The following is a 14,342-nucleotide window of genomic DNA, read 5'->3' as shown; positions in this document are numbered from 1 at the left end:
GCTATTTACGAGAGAGATAAGATACTGTATTGGAAACATGATGTATGACTGAATCACAATAGAGTAAAAATGAATTATTCTGTGACTGGGATTTGGAAGAGGGAGAAATAATATATGTACTACTGGGAAAAAGATTTAAACTGATATATGTTGTGGGTATGACCAGAATTACATAAATAAAATAAACATCTGTTTGTCAAAAAAAGAAAATTATGATATGCTGGACTTCACTGTTTTCATAGTGTTTTGAAATTAATGAAAACCAGACAAAAGAGATAGTAATGAAAGACCACACACATGCATAACTTCATATTTTTGTAAATCACTAAAGAGAGTTATCATACAAAACAAATAAAACTGTATAATATATTATATAACACAATTAATTTCTTATTTTGTATACTAAATTTAATTTTGAGAAAAGGTTTGTTTTCCAATATCTAATTCTAAAATGAACAGTAATCCTTTAAAGAGCACTGCATTACACTCACTCAGACATACTATAGGTTAAAATTAATGGAAGCCCATCTCCTAGTTACACAACAACTAATGTGAAACATATAATGCAAATTGTAGTGAAATGCAAGTTAATGTATTTTCAAAATGAATTAAAATCATGTAATAAACTTCACATATAAAATACAGAAATTTTTGCAGATTATTTCTGAACAGTCTAATGCTACAATACATGTGCACAAACTATTTTGAATTTTTCATTAGAGAATAGCTAATACAATTGATTAATCCTCCTGAGAATCATACATGTACTGTAATCTAGCTGTTGAATAATAATAGGCTATTCTTTCATGGATGCAGTGCTCACATGATACAGAAATTCATTAAACAAAAGTAATGAATACATATACCTCAACATAGGGTGCGGTTGTTATCAAGATAGTAGACAGAATGTACCTGACTTATTAAAAGATTAAATTAGAACTGAAAGAAAAACTATACAATATTATTTTCAGGTTACCACTGTATGTACTGTAAAGTATAATTAAGTGAACCACAATCACAAAATCTCTAATATCTTTTTAAACAAAATAACAAAAATGATTCACACACATGCACTATTTTCTCTCACAAATGCTTTTACATATTTGTATGAATTTAATTTTTGGAATATTTGAAGAAACTTATTGAGATGTGCTTTTTAAGAAACTATTAATTTTAAAATCCCACACCAAATAAACATAAAGATATTGTTTAAATTCTACAACTTATCTATTAACTCACAGAAATGAATAGTTAATTAGCACTTTCAACAATACCAAATTCAGCTATTTAAAATAACCATACTATGCAAGAAATACTATATTAGACAATACAGCATTTGGAAAACAATTGAGTATTTAATTTGTATTCTGAACAAGGAGGTACTTTTGTTTCAAGAGAATAAGGAAATAGTCACAGATGATAAATTAGAAAAACCAAAAGTAAAATTATATACATGTTAGATATGTAGCAGTTAATGTTTTGCTCTTGGTTTGTGATATGCAGAAAAGTTTCATGGCAGTACAAGAGGTAACAGCCATTTGTTGTGCAGTTGCAAGTAGTATTTCTGAAATAAATAAATATGCATATATAAAAAGTCTGAAAATGATATTGTACACATTAGTTGTCAGTACAGGTTAAATATTACTGCCAAAATATCTAACAGTAAGTAAATACAGCAAGATAGAAGTAGCTTCAGTATATAATTATGAAGGAAGTATATATAATAAACATAAGGCTAATTAGGATTCTATATTAAAATATGTAAAACAACAACAAGGATTAGTGAGCTTATTAGAATAACACAAAGATGTGTTTGGATGAGAAGATGCTCCTCATAGTTACATAAATAAATGTGCAAAACATGAGTATGATCAATGCCTGTTACTTATATATTATTGATTGCACTCCAAAGAGCCTTCCTCTCTATTACATAATAAAGATATCTATGCAAGAAATACTATTGTTAATCAGGGAGTACAAGATGGCATTTCAAATTCAAATGAGCATTTAATTCAAGTAGCAGAAAATAAAAAGAACAAGTAAAAAGGGCTAAATGATAAAGTATTATAATATAAAAACTACTGTTATGAAAAAAGAAAATACATAGAAATTTGCTCAAAGTTACTTTGGAAGAGTAAAGTGAATAAATCTTGCAAATTTAAAGGTACAAATAATATATGATGATAAAATCAAGTTGTTGACATTATCCGGTTAGACAAGGCTACAAATTTACTACTTTATTGATTAAAATAATTACTGGAAACACAGAGCCAAACAAACACTCAAAAGTTTTTTAAACGTATGATGAAGCAGAATAGATGAAGAACACATTGAAAAAGTACAAGACAAAATCACAGTTGTACCTTGAGAAGCTGAAGTAATTATTCATGCAGATAAAATAAAATTTAAACACATTTCAGGAAAAGGATAGGCTGTGATGAAGAGAACACATTACTGAGTGTGTACCATGTAGTTCAGCAAAGTAGTACAGTTGTTTAATTTTCTGAATCATTAGCTCTACTAACTTTGCCAACATGCAAATAATGTGGTTCTGACAACAACCACTATAAAAAGGGCCAGCATAAAATCCCACAAGGATTCAGAAGATACATATTAAGATGTGCAGATAAATTGGACCTGACACAAACATAATACAAAACTACTAAACTTACATAATAAAATAGATAAAATATGACATTTGAAACTTTTAAAGAAATGATAGATTAATCATAGATAAGCTTATTCTGTTGGTAAAGATGTATCATAGCTGCTGATTTAAATGATAAAATTCTAGAAACTAATAATTAATAAGAACGTGGATAAATTTTGTTGCAGTGCATCCAAACATGATGAGTTTCCCATTTATACAGCTGATGTGCATTTTAAATACAGAAAACAAATATTTGTCCAACAGGAGATAAGAAAATAACAGTATTCACAGGAGGAGAAAATTTACCAATTCCATAATATGAACAACTTATTAAAATGATTTATTTTATACACTCATTGAGAATCAAAAGTTTAGGTTTTAAGTATAAAGGTAAAACTTACACATAGAACTACAATGATGCAGACACTAAAACAACTAATAGATGTTTACACTATATGGCTTAAAGTTGCCTTTTGACAGAATTAAATAGCTAGGATTCACTTTAACACACTTTCTATGTGTAAAGGCACACATTTTTAATTTAGAGATAGAGAAACTTACCTTTCAATGCATTCTAAGCCATTAACTAAAAGTTAACATATTTTCTAATGCTTAAAATGTATTTCTCATAGTTACTTACCTCCAAAGCTATCTTGACCTTGACTACCACTTTAAGCATTGCTAAAATATCTGAACAGTGCATGTTTTTTATTCCCTCAACCAAATATGAAAAAGTTACCCAGCATGAGCTCTAATATTTGGAGAGGGTGGGAAAGTTAAATATGGAAAGGAAGAACTACTATGCAACAAGAAACAAGAGGGATCATTGGAAATCAGATAAATGGATAAAATATCAACTGAAAAATTATGTCTAAAAATTTTGTATTAGGCCTCGCTGATTCAGCAGGTTGGACATAAAAAGGTAAAAAAAATCCAGTTGTGGAAAAAGGCTATTAAAATCTTCATTGGCCCAAAGAGGTGTACCATATTCAGGAGAAAGTGGGGCTAGTTCAGGAGAAGGTGACTGACCTATGTAACAATCAATCTCTCAGTAGATAATCAATGATAAATCCAATGATGAGTTATTCCCACCTGTAGCCTGTGAAAGAGTGCTTGTAGTAGGTATAATACCCAAAGTGGTAATATAAAACTCAAAATTCATTTCAGAAATATGAATCAGAAAAAAAGTTTGAAAAACAATTGCAAATGTTAAAGAAAATATTTCAATAAAACAAAAAAAAATTAATGAAGAAATTCCACTTTGGAACTGAACTATGAAATTTATAAGTGAAGTACACAAATAGCACCAAAGAGGAAGTGACAGTTAAGCAGAATTAAACAGAAGGAGTCACATGTACAATGAGTTTATCTGCAAAGAAAATTCTAACACATGCCACAAGCCTTTTTCTCTCCCCTCCATTGGAATTCACATCACTTGCTTTTGGAAGTTTGATAAAAAAAAAAAAAATTGCAATGTCATTTAACAAACTTCAAACCTCAGATGGATAATCAACATAGTTTCACAACAAAAAACTTTCTTTACTAAGACAATTATGGTAAGGAAGAAAGTTTGGTGTATCTAGATTGTTCAGAAAGCATGTAACAAAGTGGCACATGAAAGATTTATTAAATTGTTTATCTCTATAGGTGAAAGAGATCAATTAGCTCATTGGATAGAAATATGAACAGATGAAAAGAAACAGAGGCTTGTTACAAACAAAATTTAGTCAAACTGGATTAATGTTACAAATACGATACCTCAAAGCTCAGGATTAGATTCTTGCTCTTTATTCAGATGTCAAGCAACCACACCATTAAACATAACTGAGAAATTCAAGTTGCCCCAACTTCACCTCAAACATTATCATTTCACATACCACTGCTGTTCTGTTGCCAGTGGGCACCTGTTAACAGGTTTCAAAATAATAAATAGTAAAAAACATGAAAGGAAAACATTAAAATTAAACTTGTAACATGAAATTATGTATATAGTCCAAAGATGAGATAATAAGGTAAGTGCATATTTCCATTTCTTAATTTTAAACACTCCATTGCACTGTTTGCAATGCTAATAATACAAAACAGTATGGAGTTTCATACTCATTGGTAAAAACTTTGCGAGTGAAAGGAGACAGGGATGGCTTGCATTCTTGAATAGAAAATGAGTACCTCTCTGCAAGAAGATGTAAGAAACAACATTGGTTGATCAACAGATCAACAACAGAGAAAATGGTGGCAGATTTATTGAACTGCCAATACCTCTAGGGTTCAAATACAGCAATAATAAAGATATTCAGAAGTACATCCCACTAGAATAAAAATATACATGAATGAAACGTAAGTCTTTATGAGGTAGAAGAAAGGGAAGGTTCAGGACACCAAATGGTGTCAAACCACATTGAAAGCAAGAGGTGAAAAGATGGGGTGAAAAAAATAAAGAGGTGTAAGTGGATCTTTAAACATATTTCATTGCCACAGTCTAATAAAATGGACACAAATGGATGCATTTTAATGGTATAAGGGACTCTAAAAAGACTACAGTCTCTCAAAAATGATGCAGAAATTCCCATTGCCACACAGGAAGAAAAATGGAAATGAGAGTTTTGGAAACTAGAAGCTCCATGGGTATAAAACAGGAGGTTGACTCCATCCAGCAAAGGGGCTGATAAAATACCCCCTCCACAAATAAATCAGCTTTTTAGTGTCACCAGTACCTGACTAGCTAACCTAAACAAGTACACTCTTGAAAAAAAAGGGTGGTTAGGAAAGATGGTGCCTCCAAGGATGGATCTACAAAAAGAACAAATCATCTCTATTGTAGCAGATATGTACCCCTAATGTTTATCAACATAGACTAATGCAATACACATTATTGTGTGAAAAAGTGAGATTTTTTTTAACTGTTTGGCATATAAACAAAAACATTTTGGCAGTAGCTCTGAGATAATAAGTAATCATGGAGAGGCAAGTACCTTAGTTTTCAAGACATGTTCCTTACTTTGTCAGTAGATGTCTATAACTTGCTGATTATAATTTTCAACAATAAACAAACAGCACATACTCCCTATGTTTAAAAATGATATATTAAAACAAATCAAACATATATACAAATGTTTGTTAAACTGTTAATTATCATAATTGTATCAGTTTTAATTAACCATCTCTTTTCATCACATGCTGTTTCAATTCTGCAATTTAATTTCTGTATCACGGAGAAACAAACAAAATGTAAGCGGTAGATTAAAGTCAGAAAGTTTAATTTTCGAACTTGAGAGAAAGTAAAAAAGTGGAAAACAGTGTCGACGAGTTAAACAAATATATATATATTAGAATACGTAAGAAAATATATATATTGTAATGTTATATTTCAAAGTTAACATGTACAAATCTTAAAACGTAAATGTGCCATTCCTACCTTTATCATCCAACCATTATCGTTAACTTTCACACACCACACTCAACAGAGGTTACTACAACAAAATTGTTTTCATCTCATACAATAATTCCAATTAAATCTAGCGACCTCTATTTTAACTATGTTTTTGTCGATTAAAATAAAGTAAATACTCATAAACATACGAATTATAAAAATAAATACCAAATAAGATATCAGTTTAAAATTAATTGAAATAACAAATAAAAACGTTTTAAAACTGATAAGTGTAGAAATTTTAATACTTAAGTACCTCAAGAAATTTAGTCACAGTTTGGAACTTTTCAAATTTGCTCCAGAATGTTAGGGATTTTTTTTTTTTATCTTACTGTGTCTCACACAATGAGTTATATATGCCCATTGTGTATCAATACCTCCTTAAATTTCCGTATACTCATCTGGATTATGACTTCTACCCTTCAGTGAAAATTGCTGTGTCTACGGATTCATACTGCTATAAACCAAGTTTCGATACTCGTGGTGAGCAGAGAACATATAGCCCATTGCGTTACTTTGTACTTAACTATAAACAAACAATTTATTATCACTATAAAAGACAAAATTAAAAGTTTGTAAAGTGTTGTCTGAATGTCGGATATCTCAAAAGACAGAGATTAAATTCCAGCCTTCATACTCAAATTATTGCAAAAAAGGAAACTTCAACTGAAGCTGTCATTGAACGTTTAAAAAAAATCGGCAACTTTAGTAACGGAGAGAGAAAGCATATACGTTAATGCCTTTAACGCTTTGTGAACAATTTATCAATAATTTATTAAGTTACAAAAATAATATATTAGGTTTTCAGAATTTTATTTTACATTTAGTATAACTCTTGAGTACTTGAGTAGTAAAAACGTGATATCATCGTTATTAACAATTTTCTTCATATAAAATAGTGATTGTGAATTAGAATCTTATTTGTTGAATGTCTCTTTGAGCAAATACAGCTAAATATGTCTTTATTTTTTTATGCAATGCAAGTTCTTCAAAGTGTAGTCTTCAATGTTTGCACAATGGTATGAAAATCAGCACTGGAAAACTTTGGTATTACGAAAGCAATTTAGTTTAAGTGCTTCTTTTTGAAATATGCAATATAAGTAAACACCCTAAACTTACCAGAGTTCCTTGCTTAGCGTAATTAAAAACTGCGATTGTAATTAATTTCTATTCTATTGAATAAATTGTGGCCGTGCTTTGTTTTCTTATTTCCTTTTCAATTGTCTTGTCACTGATGAGATCAGTATTAAGCAATCTTTAAAGACGTTGCACCACAGTAGTTCCTGCACGAATAAGTAAATTTAAATTGTTATAACAAAAACGTAGCTACTAGACAAAACTTAAGTAATTTGGGGTATTTTGGTGGTGCTTATTTTAAAACCGTAGTCAGAAATTGTTCTTTGATTCTAGATCTTGAGTTATTGTAAAATACAGATATTTTATCAGCACACACTGTGTGAAATATCATGCAATCATCTCAGTACAATCAATTTATGTTGTGAAATTAAGTTTTTCATGAATAAAATATATAACTTTTTGATAACTTCAAACATCAAATATATTTTAATGGCGTAAAATTCTAAAATTTTACTATAATAATGTTATTTATAAATACATGTTGTTTTTTTTTACATGATTGTAGCGAATTGTACCACTTGTGCTTCATTCCCTCGCTCGAAAATCTCACGAAGTCAGTTTGCTAGAACTTTCGTAAAATTCTTTGACAGAACATAAAAGAGGGAGGGGTGAGGAACCAGATGCTGTACTTTCAGTTTCCTCTCACTCACTCAGTTTGTCATTTCGCCTCGCTCCTCGCACAATGTAAACAAAGTCCGATAGTCATCATCGCATCATACTCGTAGTATAATGAAAGTCACCAAAGCTTTGCTTTTTTTAACCTTTTAAACTCTGTTTCTGTAAACATAAATTCTTTATATATTTTAGAAAATTATTTGAAATGTTGGCTACCTCCAGTTCAAGTAAAGTCCGAAAGTGCAAAAATCACCCAAATACTTTCTGTGATATTAGTGGAAACTATATTACAATTTCACAACAAAAATATCATTCAGGAGGTAAAGGTAGCTCATTAAAACTAAAAAACAATGGGTGAATATTGGTATCCAAGAAAAACGTTGGGTTCCATATATTTGTTGTACAGTTTGCACATTTGGCTTGACGCCGTGGCTAAATAAGAAGAGAACAAATATGGCATTTCAACTTCCCATAATATGATGTGAACCCAAAGATTATGTAACTAACCGTTACTTTTATATGGCTAATTGTTCTCGATATTCAGACAAAACTAAACAATACATCTGCAATAAAATAAGTACCTACCTCATCGGGATGATCTTCCAGTGTCACATCCATCAGCAAGTTTGGAAACAAAAAAGTTATCCTGCGAAGTAGACAATAAGTCATCTTCATCTACTTTCTGCTTTTTTAAACTGGTATTGTTATTATATATTGTTTTTTTATCATCTTAAATACATTTTTTAATGAATAAATAAAGTTATTTTTACTATACATAAGAATATTTTGAATATATCTGTCATAGCTTGTAAACTAAAAGTGTTTATGTATACTTTTCTTACAGTAAAGCTACATTAAATTATCTGCTGTGGTTACCAAGGGGAATCGAACCAATGATTTTAGTGTTATAAATCCGAAGACTTACCGCTGTCTCAGAGGGGGTTTGAAAAGTAGACTTGATAAGTAAATTTTAACATAATTTTTAAGATCAGCACCGTCGAAGTACCTAGAAATCGTTGCAAATTTTCTGGTAGCAGAGAAATTTTCTTTATTGCCCTGTGTTACATATACGCGCGCGCACACACACATATATATTTGTTGAAATATTGATGCAAAATGTAATAAAAATTATAAATAAAATTATTACAAATATTGTGTGCTACATATAACAAATATGTTAAATAAATATAAAGAAGTAATTTCGTTTGAATTTCGCGCAAAGCTACACGACAACTATCTACGCTAGCCGTCCCTAATTTAGCACTGTAAGACCAGAAGGAAGGCTGCTAGTTATAACCACCCACCGCCAACTCTTGGGATACTCTTTTACCAACAAATAGATGGATTGACCGCACATTATAACGCCCTCACAGCTGAAAGGGCGAGCATGTTTGGTGCAACGGGGATTCAAACCCGCGACGCTCAGATTACGAGTCGAACGTCTTGACCCATTTGGCCATACCGAACCTGCTGTTAGTGTAATACATTGTTATTACTCTTGTTTTGTCAAAATAGTTTCAAAAATGTGACTTTTATTCAAAAGTAAAAGATGTGTTTGTTTGGAATTTCGCACAAAACTATGCCCTTAATTTATCAGTGTAAGACTAGAGGGAAAGCAGATAGTCATCAACACCCACCGCCAACTCTTGGGCGACTCTTTTACCAACCAATAGTAGGATTGACCATCACTTTATAACACCCTCACTCTTTAAACAGTGAGCATGTTTAGTGTGACGGAAATTCGAATCTGTGACACTCAGATTACGAGTCCAGTGTTCTAACAACCTGGCTATGCCAGGCCCATAGGTAAAAGAAAACATTTTTTTTATTTTATAAGAAATATGAAATTATTTCAGATTTGTTTGTTTTTAGAACAAAGATATGTAATGGACTATCTGTACCGTGTCCACTGTGAGTAATCGGACTATAACTTAAGTATTATATGTTTTTAACCTTACTAATGAACCACCATGGGACATATTTTTACGGAAAACATTCCGTAGCTATTTGTTAATCAAGCATGCAAGAAATACAATAAAACCAATTCTTAATGAAAACTTTAAAAAAGTTTTTATTGTGTCTCTTTGTATAGACATTTCCTGTAATTTGGTGTGGAGAATATGGTAATACTACTATATATGTTTATATAAATTATTAACTTAATCATACGATAGAAAATGGACAACTTAATATTATTATTCAATTAACCTTGTGTTAAATGCTAGTTTTAATTTTTTCTCTACTATATATTTTCGGAATCCTTCAATTGTTTTATGCAGTTAGTGTAATCTAATGACTAGCGTATTGGGTTATGGATCAAAATGTGCAATGTTTAATAAGTTATGCTCTTGAAAATTTTCTGTACTAAAAGCTTTAAATGCGTGATGAAAGTGATATTAGTACTTTTATTTGGTTCAAGGAGCCAAACAAAAATCTTATGAATGTGCCGTCTTTATTTTGAGCAGCAGTATAAAATCACTATGCATGAATTTTAAAAGTTTCTCGCCTGGTAATTTTACCCATATGCTGACAAGTTGTCATTAAGGTTGACATTTTCAATACAATTACAAAAAAAAATTAAAATAAATTAATGTTGTAACTTTACTCGCGCATATATACTGCTGGAACTTATAACAAATCCATTTATTCATTTTATGACATTTTTGAAGACCATATTCATTTTTAAGCAGTTGTAGACTTAATGCCACAATCGATTTTTCAACATTGACTCCATAACTAAATATGGATTTAAAGTTAAGTACCTGATTTAACTATAAACGGTGTGATGTGTGCTTAAGCTAATTAACTTAAGTTTTAATTATAAATACGTAACTGATTAACAGAGTAAATGTTATAACTTATGATTAAATGTTTTATATTGAGTGCCACTCTCATGAACTGATTGCTTACTTATACCCAACTCACTTATCTAGAACTTAGTCGAATTTAATAGACCTTAACTTAAACCATCATCTAGTTAACATACAATCTAAAATATCGAAAATATAGCTGACAACACTGCCCCTTCATGAATTATGAATTTTCTTGAACAATCCTACTACAAAAATAATATAATACTCTAAACTGTCAATTCACCAAGTCTTTATGATGATTTTCATTACTGAGAATTATGAAACAGATTTGGTGCCTTTTATTACGTTATTGTAACCTGTTGTTCTGCTATTTGGAAATTCTCTCTCTATAGATGGTCTAGCGAATTGACTAGTGGCTTTGTTCTTGTTGATGATCTGAAAGTGGTCACAACAGGAACACTGAGCTCCTCAGCAACTTGACTTTCTGTGAAAATTGTTCTCCCTAGTCATTCAGTTAGCTACTCTTTTAGAGACATGGTTTTCATAAAAATCACAACGGATGACCTTGGGCTTGAACATTCTAACTTTCTGGATTCTTTAAACCATGTCGTTGATTTATTGCAGTACATATATGGCTATTTGTACAGCTACACGAGATACTGGGTCGGATTATTCGGTACTAAGCTAAAAGATACGGGTTAGGCGTGGCAGATCCGTTTTAATTGTTGTTAAATAGTTGATGGAGAGTTTTATTTTCAAGGCACTCTAAATTTCTTTCTTTGATTTCTGCTTAATTTCCCAACCGCTGTTCTTCGTTTCTTTGTTTCTTGTGTTCCATAGGTAAGTGCCCTATTTGGTTACAACTGTAGCAGCATATAGGTCGTCCTCCACTGGGACAGCGGTAAGTCTTCGGGTTTACAACGCTGAAATCTTGTCAATCTTCAGCTTCAACAGAAGATTTTCTTGTACAACTGATGCTAGTTAATACCTGAATAAACTGCTTGTTTCTCTAAGACTAACGCTCCTTTCTTCAGGAAAGGTATGGTTGAACGAAAGATGTTAAGTTCAATGTGTGATCCCTTTGCTATTAACTATCAACAGAATTTGGTAAACCATTTCCAACTTTATAATGGTAATTTGCAGTGCTATGACAACTCTCTTGTGTTTAAACAGAATAGTTTCCCGCTGGGGCAGCTGTAAATCTACGGATTTACAACGCTAAAATCAGGGGTTTCTTTTTCTCTCGGTGAACACAGCAGATAGTCTGATGTGATTTTGGTACAAGAAAAACACATACACTCACACATTTAAATAGAATAGGTCGATCCATGTTATCTTTTAAATCTTCAGTTCCCCTCTGTGGACATAGCAAATAGTCTGATGTGGCTTTACTATAAGAAAACACACATATCTTTTAAATCAAACTTGATTGTTTAAGAAGTTTGTTTAGAAATGGGTATGCAATGAGGATTTGTAAATGTTTCAGTGATCACGTCTCAGTTATGACCTTTAACTTGAATAATACGTAGTAGTGGTACATGAATATCACCAACAGTACTACGTTCCACAATATTTGAGTAAATATACAGCGAATAAAATCCACTGTGCATATTAACAGTGTGCGTAGCTATAGTTGGTTCTGATGGCATATTATATGTATAAAATTCAAATACCACTCAGGTATTTTTAAGATATTGACCTTAATTTTGAAAAATTCGTCTAATGATTAACTTTTTCAATATTTGACAGGATAGGATAAATAAGTCAACAGATTCACAATACTAAAACCAGGGGTTTAAATTTTCTTGGTAGACAAAGCAGATAGCCCGATGTGACCTCACTATAAGAAAACAAACATGCACATACTACACTGCACAACAATTTTTTTGCAAAGTTTTGCTTCCTGAAAAGTTTTTGCTGATTGTGACAGGTACCTGGTGGGTATGCACAAATATAGTTTTGGTTTTGCTTCATCACGTAGAAACTCTGAGAAATAGACATTTAACTGTTTACCGGCCATAACGTATTTAATTGCGTTTGTGTTTCTAATACGCTATTAAGTTCAACATAATTAAAAGTGTTTTGCTCCTGATCTTCGTTTGTTTTCAATGTCCGGTGCATCACGTTGCAGTGTCCAACAGTAGTCAGCGGATTGACGGATTCCAGTTGCTTTGATATCGTTTTTCCACTGTAGCAATGTCCTGGTGAAACTGAAGATTTCAATGAAACGGTACGTGATGGGCAACTTTGGATGTGATTTTCGTAATCAGCAGCCAAAAAGCTATAAGGAGCACCAAACAGTGTTCAAGAAGCAAAAACTTTTTTGTGCAGTGCTATTGATATAAACATAATATAAGGCCATCTACAGCTTGCCTTTAATAATATCATTAGTTTAAAAATTACGAGGGCATTTATAGAGTATTTAAGTAAGTAAAATTGCTAAGCTTTCGGCGATTATGAGGCAAGTTCTTAATAAGACCAGGAAATGCTTAACACTCGAAAATAGAGTAGTTACAAGAGAAAAAAAATGAGAAATGCAAAAGATTTTCTGGGTTGTACATTTTTGCTTATATTTTTTTCCAAAACTTTTCTCTGTATATTTTTAACCATATAAGTATATATTATATTTTGATTAAACTCCTGGTACAATGGCAAATGTGTGATTGTCATTTATGCTTGTTATTGATTTCCTTGCATAATATGAGACAAATAGGTTTATGTGGTAGATAACTGTTTGGGTTATTTTCAGTGCAAAGATGCATAATGAGCTTTCTGCCCTTTTTCGAATACAGATAATCAAACTCTCGATTTTTGCATTGTAAGTTCGTGAACCTTCCGCTAACCAACCAGTATAACTTTGAAGAAACTATTATAATCAGCTGTCGAAATATGAAATGTCTCTTTAGCTGAGAAATAATGTTTTCAGTTGCTTTGAACTTCATATTAACCCCCCGTTAGTACAGCGGTATGTCTCTGGATTTACAACGCTAAAATCAGGGGTTCGATTTCCCTTGGTGGGCTGCGCAGATAGCCCTTTGTGGCTTTGCTATACCAAACACCCACACACGAACTTCATATTAAGTGTATAAATCACACAAAGGATCAAATACTTTTAAAGCAGTTGAAACAAATTCAAACACAGACCCTTTTATATAACTAGAAAGAGAAAATGGTTGAGTAACATGAAACTGAGACCAATAGGCTTTCTTTAAGGTGAATACTTTTTAGAAAAATTTAGAGTATACATATTAATCTAGTTTTATACTGCATCTCATAATTTCTTTTAATGTTTTATGCAAAGTCTAAAAAAATATAAAATATCTATATAATTAAATTTTAAAATTAAATATTAAAATCCAATATACTATACTTCTAATGACTCATATATCTACAATTAGCAAAATGAAATTCTTATCATTCATAATCTATTTATACATTAAATTATTCTTCAATTGCATTAAACTTATTTTGATGGGGTTGAAGTTGTACTAAAACAATTTCCGATACATTAAAATTGGTTTTTCTTATAACAACGGGTGTGAACTACAAAGAAAGAAATAACATTCGTTTAATTAACTACATTTTGTTTTAAACAAAAGGAAAAAAGTCGTGAAGGCAATGTACCAAAGCCTTAGATGAAATATAGTTAGATTTAATTCTTCAAGAAAAATCCAATTCGTGTAATGTAATTCATTAC

The 14,342-nt window shown here is 31.3% G+C and overlaps 1 protein-coding gene across 6 annotated transcripts in view; it reads right to left on the bottom strand.

Annotated features, from left to right (window-relative positions):
• LOC143225138 (uncharacterized) overlaps window positions 1–6,139 on the bottom strand; it is a 78,042-nt gene extending 71,903 nt beyond the window's left edge. For 3 of the 6 annotated variants that reach the window (XM_076454003.1, XM_076454008.1, XM_076454006.1), the window contains exon 1: window positions 6,066–6,137. Coding sequence is in view for 1 of the 6 variants with exons in the window: in XM_076454007.1 (XP_076310122.1) it covers window positions 6,066–6,074 (9 nt within the window). In the remaining 5 variants the exon portion in view is untranslated. Of the gene's footprint in view, window positions 1–4,408; window positions 4,555–6,065 lie in introns of all 6 variants that reach the window. The other 3 variants (XM_076454005.1, XM_076454009.1, XM_076454007.1) reach the window with 2 other exon arrangements.
• Between the last annotated feature and the right edge of the window lie 8,203 nt (window positions 6,140–14,342).

This window comes from Tachypleus tridentatus, chromosome 9, assembly GCF_004210375.1.
Source record: "Tachypleus tridentatus isolate NWPU-2018 chromosome 9, ASM421037v1, whole genome shotgun sequence".
NCBI lineage: Eukaryota > Metazoa > Arthropoda > Merostomata > Xiphosura > Limulidae > Tachypleus > Tachypleus tridentatus.
This window is presented reverse-complemented; position numbering and strand designations above follow the sequence as displayed.